This window comes from Martes martes (genome assembly GCF_963455335.1).
Source record: "Martes martes genome assembly, chromosome: 1".
Lineage (NCBI taxonomy): Eukaryota > Metazoa > Chordata > Mammalia > Carnivora > Mustelidae > Martes > Martes martes.
Genome location: NC_137888.1, coordinates 156,251,193 through 156,277,826, shown reverse-complemented (window position 1 = coordinate 156,277,826; position 26,634 = coordinate 156,251,193). Strand labels below are relative to the sequence as shown.

At 36.8% G+C, this 26,634-nt stretch overlaps 1 protein-coding gene across 1 annotated transcript in view; it reads right to left on the bottom strand.

Moving 5' to 3' along the window:
- TOPAZ1 (testis and ovary specific TOPAZ 1) overlaps positions 1 to 24,882 on the bottom strand; it is a gene marked incomplete at both ends in the record, with an annotated part of 120,396 nt that extends 95,514 nt beyond the window's left edge. Inside the window, 5 exon segments of the mRNA XM_080811833.1 lie at positions 10,034 to 10,161; positions 10,862 to 10,923; positions 21,612 to 23,620; positions 23,624 to 24,075; positions 24,534 to 24,882. Coding sequence (XP_080667959.1) covers positions 10,034 to 10,161; positions 10,862 to 10,923; positions 21,612 to 23,620; positions 23,624 to 24,075; positions 24,534 to 24,882 — 3,000 coding nt within the window.
- Between the last annotated feature and the right edge of the window lie 1,752 nt (positions 24,883 to 26,634).

Here is a 26,634-nt window from a genome sequence, read left to right as displayed (position 1 = left end):
CTCTCTGTGTTGTCACGCATCACTGCTGGGAGAAGCAAGCAGTGTCCATATGGCTCTACTAGGAGAAGACAACTGGAAACTTGTGCCTGGTTTCTTGTGAACTCTGCCCTATGCGACTCTTTGTGGATTTTAATGTGCATCCCTCACCATAATAAAATGCAATTTTGAGTATAACAGCTTTGCTGACCTCTCTGTAATTCTAGAAAATCACTAAATCTGAGGGCAGTCTTGGGAACTCCTGAATAGCACCTCATTATATTATGTGAATAAAATGTGATAACCACTGGTAGGTGTTTAACGGCGGCTGGCTGGCATATAATAAAGGCTTAGTACATACTGGCTGTTATCATCAAACCATTAAACAAGTATTTGGTGAGATTATTTATGTTATAGGACACTTCTAGCACTTAAAGACTATTTTCAATTGGGGTTCACATTCCGTATGCATTCAACAATTATTTGTAATATTACCCTGTATCAGTTACTGCTCTAGGTGCTAGAGATGAAGTAGTAAGCAAAATGGACAAAAATCCTTGCTTTCATGGAGTTTCACTCTAGCAGGAGGAGAATATATACAATGTTAAGTCAAAATGAATATAAGAAAAGGGAATATGAAATGCTGGGAGAAAGAAGAACACTGAAGTTTTACATTGGATGGCCAGGTAAGTTATCTCTGAGAACACGAAATCTGAATAAAGATGTGAAGGAACTAAAAGAACCAGCTATACTCCTAATGTTTAGGAAACATTACACGCAGATGAAATGGCATGGGTAAAGGCCCTGAAGTGGGAGAAAGCCTGGTATGTTCCAAGAACAGCAAGGAGGCCAGTATGGTCAGAGTGAAATGAATACAGCAGGAGTACAAGAGACCAGAGAGAAAACAAGGGGTATAAGGAAAAGATACGGGCACTGCAGGTGATATTAAGGGATCTGGCTTTGAATCCAAATGTCATTAGAAACCAATGGAGAATTGGAAGCAGAAGAATGACATGATCTAACTTATGCTATATTGAGAATACACTACAAGAGGGCAAAATTAGAAGCATATCTGCTAGAAGGTGACTGTAGTAATTCAATTAAGAGATTACATTAGCTTGGGGCTATGTGGTTTTGGTGGGGGATGATGAAAAGTGGACAGTTTCTAGATATTATCTGAGGTAAAACCTGCAGGCTTTCCTTACAGACTACATATGGACTGAGAGAAAAAGTAAGGAAATCCAAGGTTTTGAGTCTGAGTAATTATAAAAGGATGGAGCTGCCATTAACAGAAAAAGAGATTACTGGAAAAACTGGTTTTTGGTAGAAGAGGGGATATATAACAGGAGTTCGGTTTTTAAAAAATTTTTACAAATTATTTAATATTTTTATTGAGATATAACTGACATAGAAGTATTACCTTAGTTTCAGGTATACATCATAGTGCTTTGATATTTGTATACATTACAAAATGATCACAACAGGTTTAATTACCATCTGTCACAAAGTGAATATAGTATTGTTAACTATATCCCTTATGCCATATATTTATTTATTTTATAACTGGAAGTTTGTGTTTTTTGATCCCCTTCACCCATTTTGCCCCATCACAACCCTCCTTCTCTCTGGCAACCACCAATCTGTTCTTTATATCTTTGAGTCTGGGTTTTGATTCCACTTAAAAAGATCATGCAGTATTTGTTTTCCTCTAACTTAAGTGTAATACTGATAAATAATACTGCAGTGAACACATGCATGCATTTATCTTTTTGAATTAATATTTTTTTTATTTCTTTGGATACCCAGTAGTGGAATTGCTAGACTGTATGATAGTTCTATTTTTAGTATTTTGAGGAACTTTTTTTCCAAACTTGTTTCCCATAGTAGTTGTACCAGTTTACATACCTACCAACAGTACACAAAAGTTCCTTTTTCTCCACATCCTTAACAACATTTGTTATTTCTTGTCCTTTGGATAACAGTCATTCAGACAGGTGTAAGGTGGTATCTCACTGTGGTTTTGATTTACATTTCCCTGATGATGAGTGACTTTGAGCATCTTTTCATGTATCTGTTGGCCAATTGTACATCTTCTTTGGGAAAACACAATTTAGGTCCTCTGCCCATTTTTAAATTAGATTATGGTTTTCTTTGTTATTGAGTTGTAGGAGTTCTTCATGAATTTTGGACATTAACCCCTTAGGAGATATAGGACATAAAAATGTCTTCTCCCATTATGTTGCCTTTGCATTTTGTTGATAGTGTCCTTCTCTGGGTAGAAGCTTTTTTGTTTCATGTAGTCCCATTTGCTTAGTTTTGCTTTGTTTCCCTTGCCTTTGGAATCAGATGCAAAAAAACTCTGCTATGATCTATGTCAAGGAGATTACTGCCTATGTTTTCTTCTAGGCTTTATGGTTTCAGGTCTCACATTCAAGTCATTAATCCACTTTGAGGTAATTTTTGTATATGGTATAAAATATTGATCTATTTTCATTCTTTTACATGTAGCTGTCCAGTTTTTCCAACATCATTTATTGAAGATACTGTCCTTTCCCCATTATGTTCTTGCCTTCTTTATCATAAATTAATTGACCATATATGTATGTGTTCACTTCTGAGCTCTCTAGTCTGTTCCATTGATCCATGTGTCTGTTTTCATGCCAATACCATACTGTTTTGATTACTATAGTTTTGTAGTATAGTTTGAAATCAGGAGTGTGATACTTCAGGCCTTGTTCTTTGAATAACCAACTGCTTTCATTATTCAAGGTCTTTTGTGGTTCCATATAAATTTTATAATTATTTGCTCTAGTTCCATGAAAAATGTCACTGGAATTCTGATAGAGATTGTACTGAATATGTACATTGCTTTGGGTAGTATGGTCATTTTAACGATATTAATTCTTTCAATCCATGAGCATGGGATATATTTCCATTTGTCTATGTCTTCAAATTCTTTCATCAGTGTATTACAGTGTTCAATCTACAGGTCTTTCACCTCCTTCATTAAATTTATTCATAGGCATTTTACTCTCTTTGATGTGATTATAAATAGGATTTTTTTGAATTTTTCTCTCTGATAGCTCATTATTACTATATAAAAACACAGTAGATTTTTGTATATTAATTTTATATCCTGAAACTTTACTGAATCCAATTCATAAGTTCTAACAGTTTTTTTGGTGGTGTCTTGAAGGTTTTCTATAAATAATATCATGACATTGGAAAATAGTGACAGTTTTATTTCTTCTTTTCCAATTTTGGTATCTTTTATCTCTTTTTCTTGTCTAACTGTCCTTATTAGGACTTCCAATACTATGTTGAAAAAAAAAAAGGGAACAGTAGGATTCCTTATCTTGTTCCTGATCTCAGAGGAAAGCTTCTGACCTTTCACTGCTGCATATGACATTAACTGTGGGTAGGTCATAGATGGTCTTGATTATGTGGAGGTACTTTCTCTCTATATACTCACTTTGTTGAGAATTCTTACTATAAATGGATGTTGAATTTTGTCAAATGCTTTTCTGCATCTATTGAGATGATCATATGTTCTTATCTCTCATTTTGTTAATGTGGCATATCACACTGATTGGTATGTGGATGTAGAATCATCCTTGCATTTGTGGAATATATCCCACTGGATCATGGTGTAAGATTCTTTAAATGTATTATTGAATTCACTTTGCTAATGTTTTGTTGAAGGTTTCTACATCTGTGATCATTAGGGATTTTAGCCTGTAAAATTTTCTTTTCCTGTGGTATCCATGTCTGATTTTGGTATCAGGATAATGCTGACCTTGTAAAATGAGTTTGGAAATGTTCCCTCCTCTTCAATTTTTGGGAAAAATCTGAGAAAAGTAGGTATTAAATTTTCTTTGACTATATAACAGAGTTCACCAGTGAAGCTGTCTGGTCCTGCTTTTATTTGTTGGGAGGTTTTTGACTGCTGATTCAATCTCCTTACTGGGAATTGTTGCAATCAGAATTTCTATTTCTTCATAATTCACTCTTGGAAGATTTTAAGTTTCTAGGAATTTATCTATTTCTTCACGGTTGCCCAATTTGTTGTCCTATAATTAATTGTTCACAGTACTTCTGTGGTATCAGTTATAACTCCTCCTCCTCTTTAATTTCTAATTTTATATATTTAAGCCTTTTTGGGTTTTTTTTGGTTAGTCCAGCCAAAAGTTTGTGAATTTTCTCTTTTCAAAGAAAGAGCTCTTAGGTTTCATTGGTCTTTTCTATTGTCTTTTTATTCTCTATTTCATTTATTTCCATTCTGATCTTTACTATTTCCTTCTTTCTATTGACTTTTGGCTTTGTTTATTCTCTCTCTAGTTCTGTTAGGTATACAGATAAATTGTTTGACATCTCTCTTGTTTCTGGAGGTAGATCTGTATGCAATGAAATTTCCTCTAGAACTGCTTTTGCTGGGGTGCCTGGGTGGCTCAGTCATTAAGCATCTGCCTTCAGCTCAGGTCATGATCCCAGAGTCCTGGGACTGAGCCCCGTGTCGGGCTCCCTGCTCAGTGGGGAGCCTGCTTTTCCCTCTTCCACTCCCCCTGTTTGTGTTCCTGCGCTTGCTGTGTCTCTCTCTGTCAAATTAAAAAAATATTAAAAAAAAAAAAAAGAACTGCTTTTGCTGCATCCCATAGATTTTTGTATGCCCTATTTCTGTTTTCATTGTGTCCAGTTACTGTCTGGAGTTCTCTCTTGATTTCTTCTATGACCCATCGATTGTTAATAGCATGTTGTTAAATCTTCAGATTATCTGTCATTTTTCTGATTTTGTTCTTATAATTTAATTCTAGTTTCATACAATTGTGTTAGGAAGGGATGCTTGATATGATTTAAATTTTCATGCATTTATTGAGACTTGCTTTGTGGCTTAACACATTATCTATCCTAAAGAATGTTCTGTGTGCACTTGAGAAGAATGTATATTCTGATGCTTTTAGATGGAATGTTCCATATATATTTATTACGTCCATCTGGTCTTAAATATGTCACTTAATATGTTTCCTGATTTCCAATCTTGATGATTAATGTAAGTGAGATGTTAAAGTCCTCTATTATTATTGTATTGCTATAATATCTACTTTACATATTCCAGTGCTCCTATTTTAGGTGCATACATATTTACACATGTTATATTTTCTTGCTGGATTGATTACTTTATCATTATGTATTGCCTCTCTTTGTCTTTAATTTTTCTGTTTTAAAGTCTGTTTTGTTTGATATATGTATAGCTACACTAGCTTTTTGTTCCCATTTGCATGGAACATCTTTTTCCATCTCTTTGCTTTCAGTCTATATGTGCAGTTACATCGGAAATGAGTATCTGGTAGGCTGTATATAGATGTTTCAGGAATTCAGACTGAACATGTTAAGCTTGAGATGCCTAACTGGACATCTAAATGGACAAGTCCAGTAGGCAACTAGACATAAAGGTCTGTTCAGAGAAATAGTTCAGGCTGCAGTTATAAATTTGAAAGTCTTATCAAAACGATGGCATTTAATGCAATGAGGCTGGATGGGACCATCTAATGAGCCAATCTAGATAAGAAAGAACACATCATGGTCTAGGCTCTGGGCCACTACAATATGTAGAGGTCAGGGATATCAAGAGAGATTAGCAAAATCAACTGGGAAATTGCAGACAGAAAGGGAGAAAATAAACCAGGCATGTATGTTTATCCTGAAAGTCAGGGTTTCAAAGAAAGTGTGATCAACTGTGACGAATAATGATGATAGGTTAAGTAACATTGAGACTAAGATAATGTCCATTACACCCAGCAACAAGGAGGTCACTGGAGAGTTTAAGGATAGTTTTGGTTGCAGTGAAGGCAAGTATCTTTGGAATGGGTTCAAGAGAACCAGAGGACAGAAACTAGAGATGGTGGGTAAAGATAAGCATTTGAGAAATAGGATGACAGCTGAAAAGATAAATGGGACTATGAAACCATTTTGTTTGGTTTGGTTTGGTTTGGTTTGAAGATGGGAAGACTGCATGTTTATGTATTGATGAAAATAAGCCAATAATAAAAGAAGAATTACTGGAGTAGTATTTTAAGAGAGGAAAGAGATGGACTTTGGCACACAAGTGGAAGGAATAACCTTGGCTAGATCATCCACTGTAACTGAGGAGAAGCTGGAATTTGGGGAGCAGATGCAGGTTAGGTTGGCTAATATACTGGCAGGGAAGTAAGAAGTTCCTTTCCAGTTACTTCAATTTTTTTGGTGAAGTAGAAAAATAGATTGTCAGCTATGAGGATGAATAAGAAGGAATAATGAGAAAAAAGAAAATATGAAATAGTTGCCTAGGAGTAAATTAAATTATGCAAAAGGTTAAGACAATCACACACATTTTCTGGCAGAAAACAAGAATAAATTTGGTATCTGAATTTTTCCCTGTATCATATGCTAGTGGTATGTTCCACCATCAAGTTAGGTTTAGCTCCAACTCCTATGCCTTCTATATCTGTGGTTAAATAACTGCTGCATGCATTCATAGCCCTCGGATACTATGATGTTCTTAAATTTCAAGATCAAATGATATTCAGTACTCTGTGTTTAATGAGGCAGGAAAATATGTAACAAGTTAGATTTATGTAGGTTTGAGATAAACTTAAGGATACTAAAAAAAGAAAAGGCTAGGGACGCCTGGGTGGCTCAGTTGGTTGGGCGGCTGCCTTCCGCTCAGGTCATAATCCCAAGGTCCTGGGATCGAGTTCCGCATCGGGCTCCTTGCTCAGCAGGGAGCCTGCTTCTCCCTCTACCTCTGCCTGCCTCTCTGTCTGCCTGTGCTCACCCTCTCCGACAAATAAATAAATAAAATCTTTAAAAAAAAAAAAAAAGAAAGAAAAGAAAAGGCTAAATACATAATTAAACACCCCACTTTCCCAGACAAAGGAAACCTGTTAATAGTGTGCTTATACAAAGCATCAAACAATATATTGTACAGGCAGAATGATGCAATTCTTTTACTCAAAAAGTTACACTTATCACCTGACCATACTGTTATGATGAATCTGTATTACAACTATTCAGAACAAGAAATAAGAAAATGTTAAAGAATCTCCACAGCTTCAAAATACAGAAATGGAAGGAAACCTTCCAAACTCGTTCTATGGGGACAGCATTACCTTGACCCCCAAACCAGCCAAAGGCCCCACCAAAGAGAATTACAGATCAATATCTGTAATGTAATCTGTAATGTAATCTGTGATCAATATGGGTGCCAAAATCTTCACCAAGATACTGGCCAATAGGATCCAACAGGACATTAAAAGGATTATTCACTATGACCAAGTATACTTATTCCTGGGCAGCAAGGACAGTTCAACACTCACAAATCAATCAATGTGGTATGCCACATTAATAAAAAGAAAAGACAAGAACCATATGACCCTCTCAAATGATGCAGAAAAAGCATTTGACAAAATACAGCATCCTTTCTTGATTAAAACTCTCCACAGTGTACAGATAGAGGGAACTTACCTCAATATCATAAAAACTATTTATGAAAAGCCCGCAGCAAATATCATTCTCAATGGGGAAAAACTGAGAGCATTTCCCCTAAGATCAAGAACACAACTGGATGCCCACTCTAACCACTCTGTTCAACATAGTACTAGAAGTCCTAGTCTCAGCAATCAGACAACAAAAAGAAATAAAAGGCATTCAAGTTGGCAAAGAAGTCAAACTCTCACTCTTCACAAATGCCATGATATTTCATGTGGAAAACCCAAAAGACTATCTACCCCAAAAGTAACAGAACTCATACAGCAATTCAGCAACATGGCAGGATACAAAATCAATGCACAGAAATTAGTTGCATTTCTATACACTAACAATGAAACTGAAGGAAGAGAAATTAAGGAATAGAATCCATTTACAATAGAACCAAAAACCATAGATACCTAGGAATAAAACCAGCCAAAGAGGTAAAGGACCTGTACTCAGGAAACCTCAGAACACTTATGAAAGAAATTGAGGAAAACACAAACAGATGGAAAAACATTCCATGCTCACAGATTGGAAGAACAAATTTCATTAAAATGTCTATGCTACCCAGAGCAATCTATACATAGGTCATATGCAGCAATGCAAACCCTATCAGAATATCATTAACATTTTTCACAGAGCTGGACCAAATAATCCTAAAATTCGTATGGAACCAGAAAAGACCCTGAATAGCCAGGGGAATGTTAAAAAAAAAAACAAAACTAGTGGCATCACAATACCTGACTTCAAGCTCTATTACAAAGCTGTAATTGTCAAGACAGTATGGTACTGGCACAAAAACAGACACATAGATCAGTGGAACAGAATAGAGAGCCCAGAAATGGACCTTATGGTCAACTAATCTTCCACAAAGCAGGAAAGAATATCCATTGGAAAGAAGACAATCTCTTTAACAAATGGTGCTGGGAAAATTGGACAGCCACATGCAGAATGAAACTGGACCATTCTCTTACAACATACCCAAAGATAAACTCAGAATGGATGAAAGACCTCAATATGAGACAGAAATTCGTCAAAATCCTAGAGGAGAACACAGGCAGCAGCTTCTTTGACCTCGTCTGCACCAACATCTGTCTAGTCACATCTCCAAAGGCAAAGGAAACAAAAGCAAACAAACTTTTGGGACTTCATCAAGATAAAAAGCTGCTGTACAGCAAAGGAAACAAACCTAAAAGGCAACCTACAAAATGGGAGAAGATATTTATAAATGACGTATCAGATAAAGGGCTAGTATCCAAGATCTCTAAAGAACTTAACAAACTCAACACCCAAAAAAACAATCCAATCAAGAAATGGGCAGAACACATGAACAAACAAACATTCCTCCAAAGAAGACAGATATATGGCCAAGAGATACACAAACAAATGCTCCACATCACTTGGCATCAGCAAAATACAAATCAAAACCACAATGAGATACCACCTCACACCAGTCAGGAATGGCTAAAATTAATAACTCAGGAAACAGCTGTGGTGAGGATGTGGAGAAAGGGGAACCCTCTTACACTGTTGGTGAGAACACAAGCTGGTACAGCCACTCTGGAAAACAGCATGGAGGTTCCTCAAGAAGTTAAAAATAGAGCTACCCTATGACCCAACAATTGCACTACTAGGTATTTACTTCAAAGATACAAATGTAGTGATCCAAAGGGTGAACACCAATGCTTATAGCAGCAATGCCTACAACAGCCAATCTTTGGAAAAGAGCCTAGATGTCCATCGACAGATGAATGGATAAAGATGTAGTTCATATATACAGTAGACTATTACTGAGCCATCAGAAAGGATGAATACTTACCATTCAGTCCAATGTAGATGGAATTGGAGGGTATTATGCTAAGTGAAATAAGTCAATCAGAGAAAGACAATTATCATATGGTTTTACTCATAGGTGGAATATAAGAAACAGTACAGAGGACCACAGAGGAAAGGAGGAAAAACAGAATGGGAAGTCATCAGAGAGGAAAAAAACCATGAGACTCTTAACTATAGGAAAGAAATTGAGGGTTGCTGGAGGGGAGGGACAGTGGTGGAATGGGATCATTGGTGATGGGCATTAAAAAGGGCACATGAGGGACACCTGGGTGGCTCAGTGGGTTAAAGCCTCTGCCCTTGACTCAGGTCATGATCCCAGAGTCCTGGGATGGAGCCCCACATCCGGCTCCCGGCTCGGCGGGGAGCCTGCTTCCCTTCCTCTCTCTCTGCCTGCCTCTCTGCCTACTTGTGATCTCTTTCTGTCAAACAAATAAATAAAATCTTAAAAAAAAAAAATGAACCTTAAAAAAAAAAAGAGGGCACGTGATGTGATGAGCACTGGGTGTTATACACAACTAATGAATTACTAAACGCATCTGAAACTAATGATCTACTATATGCAGGCTAATTGAATTTAAAGAAAAAAAGAAAAGAAAATAAGATTCTCCACAACACCTTTTCACCCAAGTCTGAACGACTGACAGCACTGTTAAGATTAATTTCTGCATTACCATGATTTAGACCAGGAAAAAACAAAATATAAATTCCCTAGTACCTTTTCATCCAAGTCTGAACTTTTTACGTGTTCAATGAAGTCTCCCAGCTTTTCACTTTCATAGGTCTCATTAGTAACTTCCTCTAAGGAAATGTTTCCACCTTTGGAATCATGTTTAATTTCATTTGCTGAAAAGAAATAATATTCAACTGTAGAAACTTTATGCAGCAAAATAACTAAATCACTGAAAGATTGTTCTGAAAATGAGTTAGAATTGAGACTCTTTTAAAATCCAATGTGACAAACGTTTTAGTTTCAGCAAACTATACAATTATTCCTCCCTCTCTTTCAAAATAACTCCATTATATGATATAAAAAGAACTGGCAGTAAAACAAAATTGACATATATCAAGACAAATATAAGGATGTTTCCTATGTCCAGCTACATTCAATATATTTTTAAAACTTGAAAATTAAAATACAATTAACTTTCAAAATATTGCCTATGAAGTAAGGATCCAGGTATTTAAACTTATGATTAACTATTAATTATAAAAAATTCTAGTAAGAATTCAGATGTAAAATGTGATAAAGCTAAACATATATTTCCATTTCAAAATAAGGCCACAAAAATTTCTAAGGTCAATGATCTATCTTTTGTAGATAATGCCTAACAAAGTTACTTACTAACTAATCAAATGGAAAATTTCTCAAAATCTTATCTGCCAACCAAGCAACTAAAACTGAGGAAACTGACAAACCATAAAATATATAGTTAAGACTCTAAAATGAAGAGCTTCCTATGTAATGAATTAATTTTGACTATGCCCGAATAGAAATATAAAAAGATACTTCAGAACTGTATATTTTGAAAATGTCAAATTTTACCTGCTGATAAGGAAGCACGGATCTCTGACTTCATCAATCCAGAATCCAGTATGGGAAGTTTTCTATTATAAAGTAAACAGAGCTTGAACATTATAATGGATTCTACACAGAATTATCTACTTCTCTAAACATTATATACTACCAGCTTTAGAAGCTGATGAATATCAGCTCAAGTCCTCCAAGGACAGAGTATTATACTAGAGCTGAGAACCCAGCATACCCAAGTAGATTCCTCATTTGGGTCTTTAATCACACACATATGCTACAACTGTCAGGGAGTGCTGCCATTCAAACTGTTACTCAGAGAGAACCTGATGACATATATCAAGCATTCAAAACAATTTTAAAGTATTATACCAATATAAGCCAATGCTTAACTTCTATTCTGAAGTATTTGTGTGTGTGTGTGTGTGTATATATATATATGTGTGTATATATATATATATATATATATATATATATTACTGACAATGTAAAAGGAATATAGTTTGAGAGCAGTTTGACTCCTTTTTTTTTTTTTTTTGTAGTCTCTGAAGACAACATGTGGTCTAAAGGTCAAGGGTATGGAGATCAGAGTTTAACCAATCTGGCTTCAAATATTGTTCTGCCACTTAACTATGTGAACTATGGCAACATTATGTAATTTCTTCGAGTCTAACCATATCTGTAAAATGGGAATTTTCAACTATCCATGAAGTTATTATGAGGATTAAATGAGATAAAATGTTTTTAAAGTCAATAGCATAGGGATGCTTGGACGGTTCAGTTGGTTAAGTGACCCTTCAGCTCAGGTCATGATCCCAGGATCCTGAGATCAAGGTCAGCATTGGGCTCCTTGCTCAGCAGGGAGCCTGCTTCTCTCTCAGCCAGCCTGTTTGTGCTCTCTCTTTCCCCCTGACAAGTAAATAAAATCTTAAAAAACAAAACAAAACAACCCAATAGCATAGACTCAACAAATGAAAACTACATCTATAGGAGCCACTCAAAAACAAATGGCCAAACATAATTCCATTTTTTAAAAATTAGAAATATGTAAAAGCAAATAAAATAAAATATAGTAAAAACCCATAATCCCACCATTTTTATTCATTTAATAAATTAGTTTTATTAAACTTATCCAGGGATGCCTGGGTGGCTCATTTGGTTAAGCTACTGCCTTTGGCTCAGGTCATGATCCCAAGGTCCTGGGATCAAGTCCCACATTGGGCTCCTTGCTCAGTGGGCAGCCTGCTTCTGCCTCTGCCTGCTGTTCTCCCTGCTTATGCTCAGTCTCTTGCGCTCTCTCTCTCTGACAAATAAATAAATAAATAAAATATTAAAGAAAAAAAAAACCTATCCTACAGCTCTATGACTGTTCATTGGTTCAGGATTACTTCCTACCCATGAAAAAGAAAAACCAAAGAAAACATTTTATATACATCATTCTTTATAAAGTCTTTGGAAAACATGAAGTATTTGTTCCCTGACATAAAACCCTAGAAACAATCAGAAAAATGTATTTTAAGGAATGAGAAGATAATAAATTCAAACAGAAGACTCATAATATGCAAATCTCCTTCCTTAATTATTTCCCTCTTTTAGACTCTGTCTACTAAATAGCTCCATTTTAGTATTTCAATGGTCTCTCCAACTCAACATGTCTAAATTTCACATCATGACCAGAACATATCCCCAATCCTGCCCCTTCACATCAGAGAATTATGACTTTCTTTGAAATAAGAGAGAAACCAGGTATCATTCTTAATTCCTACCTCTGATTAATCTGTCAGATTAATCAATCTTCATGTCCTAAATCTCTCTCAAATACACTCCCATTTCTGTTTGAAGTCATCTTGTCCTTTAGCCTAATTATTACAATAGCTCCCTACCAATTCATTCTCCACACCAGAGCTACAATGATTTTTAAAATGTAAATCTGGTCTATTTAAAAGTCCTTTGGTGAATCCCTATATGCTCTTGGGATAAAGTTCAAACTCACAATGACTTCCAGTGTATCTAGGCTGGTCTACTTATGCTTGTTGTCCTGGCATATCTTATTAAAAATTCCTCATTTCACTCCCAAAAGTTTTTCAGTTCAGAAGATAAATTACATGGTCATCCTCTTTGAAAGGCCCTTAATGACTGAGCTTTTTGCACATTTTGTAGCTTTATTTCTTGCCATACAAGCCCTAAGCCATGGGAACATTATTTCTATTTCTCAGTTATGACATGCCTTTCCCTGTGGGCCTTTACATTGGCTATTTCTTCTATGACAAAATTCTAATTACTTTTCTTCACCAATCGGCTAATTCCTGCTAATCCTTTAGTGTTCATCTTAAATGTTACTTTGACCAGGAAGCCTTTAACATCTTGTACTTCTACTATCATATTTGATTGTACTTGCTTAATTATCTGCCTCTGCTGGTAGATGAAAATCTCAGTGAGGACAGGGTCCATGTGTATCTACTTGCTCTCCATATACTTAGCACCTAACATCTTCCTGGCCCAACACTAGTGAGACCCAAATGAAGATGCCTCTCTTCTATCTAGGAAATCCCAATATAAGGAAGGCTCACATACAAACAGATATAATATACTGAGATATGTACCAAGAGAACTACTGGAACAAACTCCTAGAATAACAGCTCAGATGAGATTTGAATAACTGAATAAAAAGAAAGGGACTTCCAGGTAATGAAACATGCAGGGGCTCCTGGGTGTCTCAGTCAGTTAAGCGTCTGCTTTCAGCTCAGGTCATGATCACAAAGGCCTAGAATTGAGCCCTGCATCTGACTCCCTGCTCAGTTGGGAGTCTGCTTCTCCCTCTTCCTCTGGTTCGCCCCCCTCCCATCCGCTCATGCTCTCTAAATAAAAATCTTCTTAAAAAATTAAAAAAGAAGAAAAGAAACATATGCAAAAGTATTCAAGTACATGACATATTGTGAAAACAGTGAGCTGCTTGTGCTTATCTTTCATTAGCCTTTCACTCCCCTTTTCTCCCCACTAAAACCAGTTGTCAAAGAGAATGAATGAAATCCACTAAGAGCCTTAAAAAAGACATGCCAAGCAATTTAGACTCTCTTCTCAGGTGGCTAAAAGCCACTGAAGCAATGTAGCAGTCACTGGCAGATCAATTTCTATTTCCTAATATCACTCACTATGTGGAGGATAAACTAAGAGAATTCAGGAAGATTAACCAGGGGCTCATTACAATAATCCAAAAGAAAGATGAATAAGACAGTAGAACTTCTCAGTGAGAACTGAGAGGAAGGAAAAACTGTGAGAGATATTAAAGTAATAACATGAATACAATTAAGTGACTCAAATAGAGAAGAATTGAGGGATGTTTTTGCAGTTGCTAATTATTCTGAAAGTTACATTCTTAAATAGGTATACCTCCACACACATAGACAGTTATTCCTGCAAATAAAACAAAGCCATAAAAAGGTACAGCAAGTGTACTGCTTTAATTTGAAAGTACTATATTAAAATAGTTTTATTTCTGGCAAAGTTTAAAAGTGTGAGAAATTTTTACTATGAATAACTCACAAGGAAGGTAAAATTGCACATGCCACTCTTATTAGAAGTAATATAGTTTTGTTTTGAATTTGACAGTCAATCTGAGTTTAAAAAAAATAATAAAGCAACATTATAATCCACACAAATTATTTTACAGTTTTGCACTGGTGGAGTAGAAAGGTATAGCTCTGCCTTGACGGAGTGGGAAGGTCCAAAAATGAAGAGAAGGAAAATAAAATAAGATATAATAAGAGAGGGAGATAAATCATAAGAGACTCTTAATTATAGGAAATAAACTGAAGGTTGCTGGAGGGGAAGTAGGTAGGGAGATGGGGTAACTGAGTTATGTGCATTAAGGAGTGCACTTGATATAGTGAGCACTGGGTGTTACACACAACTGATGAGTCACTGAACTCTACCTCTGCAACTAATATGTTAATGTTAATTAACTGAATTTCAATATAGTAAAATTTTTTAAAAGTGAAAGGTAGGGGGAAGAAAGGAAACAAAAAAACAGACTTGGGTGAGGCTACAGAAGAAGTACAGAGATGCAAAAGAGAAGATCTGAGCAAAAAAGAGAGGGTAGTAAAAGAGGCTTCTGAAGAACTACATGGATTACATTAGATTTATCCTCTAACCAGAGCATTTTACAAGGGGATGATGAAGTTTAATGTGTTCCAGCCAGGACTTTTTTTTTTTAATAAAACAAAATAAAATAAAAATATGATACTACATCCCTTGTAGTAAAGAAAATATTGTTTTTGTAAATCCATTGTTTTACATATTCTTAAATATGTACTGGATTATAATACAATTATGTATCTTTACTAAGCTTAATTGACAAAAAGGTGGAACAGGACTGCTCTAGAATAATTACTAGCAGAACAAGTCTGAAAACTATTGCCCAAGAAAAATTCAGAATGTTACTGCTTTTTTAAGAGTTAACTAGATGACTTGTGGTCAATGCTCATTTATTTATACATTATTTATACATTTATACATTTATACTCTGTCTCTGAACAGGGCTGCCACAAATTTACTAGGGCAATTATTCTGCAAATAACAAGTGGCCAAAAGCAGAGAAATATTATCCAATTCATTGGCCAGAGGTTGCCTAACCCGATGCCACAGTGCTAGGTCCCCTAATACTACATATGATCACTCCACCAAGTACAATACCATATATCCTACCAAAGACAAAAAACAATGGTTTACGTGGTCCGAGAGAAAAAAGTGAAGTCAGACCAACACTTTAAAGAAAAAGAGATGAGACAGAGAAGAGATCAAAAGTAAATTAACGTTCTGTGGCAATCTGTAGAATAATTGAATTAAAGCCATAAAAATAACCAAAATGCCAGTCTCCCAGCATTGTTTTGGGCTGGGGAGACAAACTTCAGAGCAGGTTACTCTGGGCTCAGATCTCAGCCCTTACTAACTTACCAGCTGTATGTCCTTTGCAGAGTTAAACACTTTGATTCAATTTTAAAGGGAGCTAGTTTTGGAGGACCTGAACACACATTTTTCCAAAGATGACACACAGATGGACAATGGACACATGAAAAGATGCTCAGTATCACTAACCATCAGAAAAATGCAGATCAAAACCACAATGAAAGATCACTTTATATCTGTCAGAAATGGTTAAAATAAAAAACACAAGAAATAACAAGTATTGGTGAGGATGTGGAGAAAAAGTAACCCTTGTGTGCTGTTGGTGAGAATCCAAATTAGTACAGCCTCTGTGGAAAACAGTATGGAGGTTCCTCAAAAAATTATAAATAGAACTGCCATATGATCCAATAATGCTACTACTGAAAGAAAATGAAAACACTAGGGGCGCCTGGGTGGCTCAGTGGGTTAAAGCCTCTGCCTTTAGCTCAGGTCATGATCTCAGGGTCCTGGGATCGAGCCCCACATCGGGCTCTTTGCTCCGCAGGGAGCCTGCTTCCTCCTCTCTCCCTGCCTGCCTCTCTGCCTACGTGTGATCTCCGTCTGTCAAATAAATAAATAAAATCTTAAAAAAAAAAAAAGAAAAAGAAAATGAAAACACTAATATATGCACCTCTGTTTACTGCAGCATTTCATTAGCCAAGATATGGAAGCAACCTAAGTATCCATTGAGAGATGAATGGATAAGGAAGATGTGGTGTACACACACACACACACACACACACACACACACACACAATATTACATAGCACTAAAAAAGGATGATCATGCTATTGCAACAATATGGATGGGTATCATGTGACATCAGTTAGACTGAGAAAGAAAATTCTATACGATTTCACTCATATGTGGAATCTAATAAACAAATGAATAAACAAAAAGCAGAATCAGACCGATAGAGAATAACCTGATGGTTGCCAGAAGGACAGGGAGTAGGGGAACGGGACAAGTGGGTAAAGGAGAACAAGAGATACAGGCTTCTCATTACGGAATGAGTAAGTCACGGGAATAAAAGGCACAGCACCAGAAACAGTCAATGATATTTTAATAGTGTTGTATGGTGACAGATAGTAGCTATACTTGTGGGAAGCAAAGTATAGGATATAGAGATGTTGAGTCACTATGCTATATACTTGAAACTAATATAATAGTATAAGTCGACTATACTCAAAAAAGTTAAAATAAAAAGATAGGGTCAGTTTCAAACTCATAATTATTTTACTAAATAAAATAATATAAATGATGTATCTATCATAGGGTAGACAATATATATTAGTTTTGACAATTGAGTGTAAAATTTTGCACTGTAGAATGTCTCAGATACTCAGTGGAAAGGGAGAATGGAGCAAGGTAAGCATCCTGAAAGGCTAGAGTTCAAAAATACAAAGGAGAGAAAGGCTGCCCTTTGAGTCATTTGAATGGCCTTGGTACCAGGCATTTTCCCCTCTATAAGTTTGTGTTTATTATTATCAGCTCCAGAACGTACAATGTTCCTTATGGATTTAAATCCAATTTGCAAAGATGGTGTAACTGATCCTCACTGATCACCAGCATCAGTTCTGTACAGATGAGTTCAAGTTCTGATGACCAACTTTCCAACCTTCTTAATCTGGCATCACCCTACTCATCCTGTCTTATTTCTCATTACTCATCAACATTTATTTGCTTTAGAAAGAAAGGATTCACTGTCTCCACTTATACATATTCAAATCTAGATGCCTGAGGAATAGCTTACTATAGAAGAAATTAAAAGTTTAATTCTCTCCCTTCCCTCAAAGTATGATGGATTGAACTTGCAAAGGTAAATGACACTTAGACATTTCCTACACTCACGAAGTCCAAGAATTTAACAGATGAGAGAGATGTAAATTATACTATCATAAAATCAGTGCCATAACCAAGGTAGCAAAAGATGCTATGGGAACAGAAATGGCTCCTAACTCTGAGTCAGGAAATGCTTCATAATCTGCCCTACACAACCATACTCATATCTACCTTTATCTTCTGCCCACCTTTTCATTATGTTTCTTCCCCCACCAAACTTTTTAACTTCTTTCCCTTTGTTAAATCTAAATCAATCCAAACTTCAAGAATCAGTAGAAATTTTGACTTTCCCAAGATGCATTTTCGTCTCTTTTTTTCTAAACTACTAGTATTCTTAATACTTTAGTTTGTATATTTTTATTTCAGACACACTGATTTTTCTTCCATGGCTACATAATAATTCCCATGAATACCTGGCAGATTCTTAAAATCTTAATGATCCACTGAATAATATCATTCAACTGAAATTTTAGGATATAATAAAATTGTGATTGAAGATAATCCTATATTCTAAGTCCAGCACTATTATATTCTCTGATCTTCAGCTGTATTTACAGGCAACTTCAAAAATTTTACAAATATCACAAATTATACATTGCCAAGCTCATCAGTTCAAGTGTTAGTTCCAATATGATTCTAACAATCTGGATTTTAATATGGGCTTTACCCACTGCAGAAATCAACAATGAATAAGCATTCTAACATAACTTAAACATCTTAAAAATTCTCCCTAACATGTCTGAGAACAATTTACCCAATAATTGAATTAACTTGGGTTTTTCTACCTGTTTTAACAAAAGAGGAAGTCCAGAGCTTCTAACAGTATTTGGGCCTAACCCTCCGACCTTTAATTTCTGTTCCTATAAAATGCAAACTCAAGTCTAACAGGCTTCAACCTCTTACTGTCTTAGCATGAGGAAAATGTAATATATGAACTAGCAACTGGTTGATAAAAGGGAAAGAAGTGAAATTTGAAATTATATTTTAAGCTTCATTTAGTTCTAGAACCATTAAGAACTTTCTACACAACTATTAGCAGATCCTCTCGTTATCAGACCTCAACTTTTCCCTGTTAAGTTTATCCTAGCACTGTAGATGATTATAAAACTGGTATTTCTATTGCAGAAAACATTTAAAATAACTGAGGAAATTTTAAAGTTTACTTGAAAACCAAAATTTCAGAAGGAGATATGAAAGAAAAGAAGCCAATAAAAGTATAATTGGTGCTTTTGAAAAAAAGACTAACGAAGTTCAAAGACAATCAGAAAAATCATCTGAAGTAAATTTGATACTGCAAATCAAACTGGTTCACCTTGTCTAGGACAAACAACTGACAGCAGAGGAGGGAGAGAGAGCAGGGAAAGAAGACAACAATGGTGGAAGCAGTGGCAGCAGTTTAAAGGAGTGACAGAGAATTAGTTTGGCTTCAGACTTTTCCACAACACTCAAAGCGAAAAAACAGGTAGAAATGACTATATAGTTGTAAAAAGGAAAAACATAAATTGAAAATTTTATACCCAATTTGCTCTTAGACAACATTCCCATGTATCCAACATCTTAAAGAACAGAGCCATCATGAACTCTTTCTGAAAAAAAAAATGCTTTAAAATATAGCCAACTAAATAGTCAATATTAGAGGAAAGTAAAAGGATTGGTGGTAGAGAACTGAATCAATTTAAATACATAACTAAGAGTAAGAGTCTTTGGGAATTCAGATTATTGAAGAGAATGTTAATGATAAAAGGCTTAATGATATAAAACTTTTTTTTTTTTTTAAACAAAAAGTTGGAGGCAAAACCAGAAGAAAAAGCCAAAATGTACTGTTATATTCATCTTTCATGTCAGGAAAGCAAATGCTGCTGGCTGCTATCTGAACTTAGAACACAATTTTTAAAAGTCATGATCAAATTCAAACTTTTAAATAATCTTATTAACTTAAAAGAGACACTTAGAAACTAATCTCCTGTGATAGAGAAGTGTATTGTTTCAGCAATCCCTTTAGGTTTGCCTTAGTCCCCATACCCTCAATTAAGAATTAATGAAAGTAAATGTTTTTACTAAAAAATGGCATGCTACAATTTTTCTAAAATTATATTTACCTATATGCCTAAATAAATACAAATTGTTGGCAATTAATTTGTTATTTGGGGTGGTAATTTTAGGATTCCCCCTTTTATACTTTTACTGTAACAAACATGTATCACTTTTTCAAAAATCAGCAATTATACTAAAAACAAACAAACAAACAAAAAACCAGCAAACTTCCTGCCCAATTCACAGTTTTCTCTTTCTACCTTTGATGGCAGATCTTTATCAAAACCCTAATAGCTAACCAAGATGTCTTCTCTTAAATAGAAGATTTGTTCTAATTTCCCTTTGAATTCCTTAAAGGAAGCATGGTATAACAAGAGTTAAAATCACGTTCAAAAACTACCTTCTATTGAACCCTTACTCCTCACCCAGAGCCATGCTAAAACCAAAAGCCATTCTTTGATTTAACCTGTGAGGCAAGTATCTTCCCTTTTTACAGATATGGTAAAATAATTTGCCTAAAAGGTCTCATAGCTGTTAGGTGGCAAGGAGATTAAAAAATTATAAGGAGTACAAAGGTCAAGTTCTTGACCACTAATTTTTTTTTTCTTAAGCCCTTAATTCTAGAGTAAGACAGACCTAAATTAAATCCAGATTATGTTATTAGCAGTGTGACCCTGGACAAGTGACAACTTGTCATCTTTACTTTTTCCATCTTCTAAATGGGCAGATTATCAACCCTATCTCATTACATCACTAAAAATAAATAATACAGCTCTTAGTCCTCCATTTAGCAGATAGAAAGTATTCTATTTGGTGATAAGTAAGAAGTTCTTAAAACACGAAGAACATCAAGAATAATATGATATCACAAAAGTAACCAAATAAAATTTATAAATACCAGAGAGACGTAAGTCATGTAGCAGTGAATCTTAGCAGAAAATGTTTTCATGTTTCCTTTTGAGTGTGTTCACAAAACATTCCTTTATTCAAGTATTGTAACATATAAATTAGAGTTTAAAGAATCATAAAAGTTTAGTAAAATGTGACATAATATAAAATTTGGACCAACCAGAATGGATCAAATTCCTGAGCACAAAGGTTACCACTTGGTTCCATTTTTAAATCGCCTCAGGCAAACTTGCCCTCTTTGGGGGCTAAATCATCATTTAGAACCATCACCTTAAAAAGCAGAACCCTGAGAAAATGCTACTTTCCTCTGAAAACTGGTTTAACTTTTGATTCTACTCTCGAGTCCTAAATACATCAAATAAACTTTCTAAGGCTTCCATGTTCCTTAAAAAAATAATTTTTTATCTAAGAAGGAAGTCACAGAAGATGGGTTAAAATATAAGCTTCTTAATAAGTAGCTTGCCAGAAATAAAAGTATATCTGGGGCACCTGGGTGGCTCAGTGGGTTAAAGCCTCTGCCTTTGGCTCAGGTCATGATCCCAGGGTCCTGAGATCGAGCCCCACATTGGGCTCTCTACTCAGCAGGGAGCCTGCTTCTGCCTCTCTCTCTCTGCCTGCCTCTCTGCCTACTTGTGATCTCTGTCAAATAAGTAAATAAAATCTTTAAAAAAAAAAAAAAAGTATTATCTGTATATTTGTTGTATTAAAATAGGAAAACAAATACACTTTTGAAAGAAGCAATGTTAGTAGTTTTAAAAGCCACTTTACAAACCATCTTTTTAAATTCTGAACAGCTAATCTGCCCCATTATAATTTCTAAGATGTGTGTAATTATTTAATTTTCACTAATTTTAGCATAATGACATGTCCAGGTCTCAGCAGTAATGTGCTGTATTACATTTAGTAAATAAATGGGTCTAAAAAAATAATGGAGCTTCAGTGATCACTGAATAAATTAGTGATACTTAAGAGCAGAAAATGCTTTTGAAACCCCCAACAATAATCTGCACCAAAAGGCATACTTGAACATGCATACCTCAAGTCATCACTTGGCTCTTTTTTTTCTGGAAGTTCCATGTGCTTAGAGTCTGTTGACTGGTGCTCTTCAGCAACATTGGGTTCCTGGTTTATCATAGGGAACTCTGAAGTAAATGAGAGCTCCCCTTCACTGGAGACCCCAAAGAGGTCTGGGTCATCTTGAATGACATCAATTAAGAGGACATCATCTTCATATGCTTTAAGAATATCTGGAAACCCCATTTTAATTTCTGAAAAGTTCTTAGTCATTTCTCTACCACTAACTTCAGAGAAAACTGGTTTGAATGTTTCTTGTTCATTAGAGCAGAAAGCAGGACTTTTCTCTATACACCCAAGATCACAAGAAAAAGTATTTCTTTCAACTGTGAGAGAAACAGCTTCCTTGTTTGAAATAATATTGTCTGGTTCAGAGATGTGGTTCGATGGTTTATTATCATTACCTTGCTTTAAAAAACTTGAAGAAATATTACAGGAATGCTTGCAGCTGCATGAATCAGAATTAGCTTGCACTGGAGTTACACTATTTTGTATTCTCAAAGACTGAGGTCCTGAAATTACTGTAGAAATATTTTCTTTATTCCTATTTTGTCTTACCTCCGCTCCAGATAAACTGTCAAGAAGTTCTAAGGGACTATATGCTTCTCTCTCTGATAACCTTGCATTTATTTCTTTCCTTTTTTCTGCTTTATTCTTAAGTAATGGAATTTTAAAATTAGTCAGCCGTCCTGTGTTCAGTATTTTCACCAAGTCTGGAACCACAAGGGTTTGCTTAGCAATGCATGCTTTTCGATGAATAGTTTTGCCTATAGAGTTATTTGCTTCCTGGACATCCTGGGAAGCCACTGTCAAATTAAATTTTGTTAAATTCCCTCTATCTTTTTTTTTACTTCCTGTTAAGTTTTGAGGCACATTAGTTAGCTGAGTATCTTCAGTAGTATTAGAAACTACCTCTGAACCACTTCTGCTTGGTTCCTCTGACTGTATCTTTTTATCATCAATTATGGGTTCCTTTATAATCATTAAAGTAGGTTCTATTGTGGAGACTGAAGACAAACAATTTAAATTAGAATCCAATTTTTCTTTACTTGAAGATTCACTGTTTGTTTCTGTTATGGTACTTTGTAATGATAATTTAGAATCAGTTAAGTGAGTTTGATTTGTTTGGTGTTTAAGAAAAGCATCTTGCTTAAAACTTTCCCAAGACCCAGGAAGAAAGTTATTTGAATCTGGCAAGGAAGACTTTTTCCAACACTGGGCAGATATTCTAGCACAGGAATAACAAGGCCAAGTTCTTTTACCAGTCATCGGTATTGTTCTGTGACAGCCTAACTTCAATTCTTCAGCTTCATTTCTCAAGTCTTCCCATGAAGATCTCTTTTCAAAATTACGGCAATCACTAGGTAATTTCACTACCGAGCTTTGCATCAACTTAATATACTCTTCTGACTCCATGCTTTTAAATCCTAAATGCTCTGAAGCATTTTTTATTTCTTCTTCCAAAAGTGGCTCAAGGGTTTTCTGAAACATAGCATTTACATGATGTCCAGGACTTGTTTTTTTCCCTGCTGTTTCTGGAAGACTTAATAAATGATCCACTGGGGAGAATGTATTGTGGTTTATTTTTCTCAAAACTTTTAAAGGACTTTTTTTAGCCTCTAGAGTCTCTGCTCCTTTATCCTCAGCACCTGTTTGGTTTTCTTGTAATACCAACTCAGACTTGCTATACATATTAGAGAAGTTCATCTCAATAATCATTTCATCTCCTTTTTCAGACACCTTCATCCTTTTCCTGGGTTTTCTCCCAACATTGCTCTCCTCTATTGAGTATTTATTGTTTTCATTCTGAAGGCAGGAAAACAAGCCATTACTTTTACTTTGGTATAAATCAGTTTCTTCAAGCAATAACTTATTTACTCCCATTAAGTTTTCTTCAGTTTGTAAAAGCTGAGGAGCATTATTTGTGTCACTCTTATCTGCAAGACTCCTAAAGTTTTCTTTCTTTAACTTTCAGGAATTTTCTGGTACATGCATACGTCCACCATCACATTTATATGAAAGGCTATTTTCATCATTACAACCCTTGGAATGGGGGAAACAACTGCAATCATGTAATTTTAAAATGGAATTACTTTCTACTACAGGTGACAAGCTGTTACAAGAATATTTCGGAGTATTCTTGTACAGTTCATCTTGGAATTCAACCTTAATATTTTGTGTAGCCTTATTTTCAGTTATTTTGAGAGGTGGGCTTTCTAAGCTCTTACGTTTAATTCGAATTCTTCTTTTAATACTTTCTACCGAACCTTCCTTACCCAAAGACCGCAAGAAAGCCATACTTTGAAATTCACTGCACTCCACTGTTTGGAAAGATTCCAAATTGGTTAATGATTCCTTTCTTACCAGGTCAGTCCCTGGCTGTGGATCATCACTTGAGGCTTCAGTAACTTTTCTTTTTTCCTTGGCTGATCAAAACAACAAAACATACCAGAAAAGATTTTATATTGAGGAGAAAAAAGCAATACCACTTAAAATTTAAAAATTGTGAAGCCATCCATTTTTATTTCCCTGAATAGCTGTATGGGAACACACAAATGCTTTTAAATGAAAGACCTAATTTCTGTTAAGGAACTACATACAAATCTGCATAAATTTCAAGGCAGCTGAATAACCTCTAGCATCAGTATCACTTAACACTACCCAAAATGGATCACTAGTAGAAATTCCTCTTACCGTAATTCTGACCAAGGGCTCCTAACAGGGCAAACACCTTCTAAGAGAATTCCTGTTCTTCCCCCTCTCCTGGTCAACCACGTGCATTGGTAACGCCCACACAAACTCAAGTTAAACACTAGTGTGAAACAATGATGGGGCAGGCTGAGGTGCAAATGCAAAAATGGGAGCAATCCCTGAGCGCTTTCTTGCTGTCTTCCCAAATGCAAGGGGAGCTCCGCCTCCTTCGCTGCTTCTAAACCCTGAGGATCCGAGGGGTCCGAAGGGCTCCCCTGGGCCCCAGACCCCCCTCTCAGCCGCCTCACAGCAGCCTTCCCAGCCCAGGACGCCTCACCCGACTTGTCACTTTCCACCTCTTCTCTCCCAGACGGCCGGGCCACCATTCTCCTCTTTTGCCTGCTCTCCTCGCGTTCCCAGACCTCAGGGCCGCAGCCTCCCGCTTCGCCTGGCCCTGGCCGCCGGCCTCGCTTCCTCGGCCCTCGCACGTCGCCTTCACGCCCGTGGGCCGCTGTGGGGCCCGAGGGCAGCGGCCGCCGCATCCGCTCCGGGCTGCCAGCCCTTGCCCGCCGATGCCCTCCGATGCCCTCCGAGGTCGGCCGCACCCGCTCACAGGCCCCCACCCGCCGCGCGAAAGCTGCTTCCGCCGCCAAGACCCCAGCCCTGGCCCAGCTCCGTGCCGCAAGCCGTCTGGCTTGGAGCCGGAAGCGGAAGCGGGGTCTGTGTGCTGCAGACCTAGGCAGGCTGGGCGGGGCCCAACGGGCGGAAGGGCCCGAGCCGGCGCAAGCCTTTGATTGCGGGCTTCACTGCTTGCGACCGTGGCCCGTGGCGCCTTTCTAGGCCAGAGCCTCCTGGAATCTTTCAGAGCTCTTTCTCTCACCTGCTGCCCCTCCCTCTTGGCTGCTGGCAGAGACTACTACCGGCCAGTGGCTTCTAACCATCCCAAAGCACGTGGGGTCCCTATCAGCCTTCTTGTTATATCTACCCACATATCCTATAAGCACCTCAAGTTCTTGTATGGTTGCAACACTGAGCTTATCTTCCCTCGCAAGCTTGCTCCTTCTGTGTTGGTGGATGTGCCACCATCCACTCACTTGTCTAAGAAATTCAGAAACCTTTAGAGACAGCTTCTTTCCACATCATCCCTCTCAGCCACATTCATTACATCTGCTTGGTTCTACTTTCTGTGTTTGTCAGCCACTCTCCCCTTTGCTATTTGGTTCTGGCTCCCAGAATCTGACTGATCTACTGCATCAGCCTCCTAAATTGTATTCATGCTTCTGTCCTTGTGTAATCGAACCAACCTTGAGTTTGCTCCTTGGTGAGTCAGAAATTGCACCAGACTGAGTTGTGGCACAAAGAAACTTCATTTGCAGCAAATAAGGAGATCATGGGTAATAAATTCCAGAGCCGTGACTCCCTAGCAGGGGTGAATGGGTTCCTTTTATTTAGGGCTAGGTTGAATATTTAGATAGAGAAGCCTTGTTATCATATGTAGAGGCAGGCATAGGATCCTGCATGTGTCTTAAGAAAATATGCCTATACATGACATTGTATGTTATGTAAACAAGGCTCAGGCTCCTCCTTGGCTGGAGATTTTAGTATTATAATGAGGTAAAAGTAGTCATCAATCATTCCACAGGCCACTCCGTGGTCCAACTGTGCAAGCATGAGTCAGGGGTTAATAAGTTCAAACGAGTGTGGGTTGTCTGGGTTGGCGGAGGCAGTCGTTATTGCTCCAGGGAGATTTCACTTTCATTTGCCTGAGTTAAGATATAAGCAGGAAAAAAGAGCTTAAGGAAAAATGTGGGACAAAGGTCAGTGAATACAAGCAGGTGGGCAGTACAGTCAGACCTTGGGGTCTAGCTGGTGATATTTGTAGTATTCCAAAGAAGCTTCTACCTGCCGCCAGCCTTGCCCCTCCCCTCCCATGAAAGGAGATGCTGGCATTTCTCAGCTTGGCTCCTCATGAAATTTCTTTACTCAGAGACTAAAACTAGCAGAAAGAAGTCCAAACTCTTCAGTTTGGTATTTGTGGCTCTCTTTGATGTGGCCACGGATATTTAACAAATTTTGTCTCTCACTGTCACTGTACGGGAAAAGTTGAGCTTTGGTGGAAAATTATGTGAAGGAGTCACCCTTCTGCATTATCTGATTCTGATTCTTTGGGAGCTATCTTACAGCTCTAAGTTTTAAATAAGTAGTAGCAATACATAAGAATGGTCTGTAGACATGCAAATTACGTCGTATAGATGTTCAATTGACTTCTCCTCTCACTAGTGGAAGAACCCAGT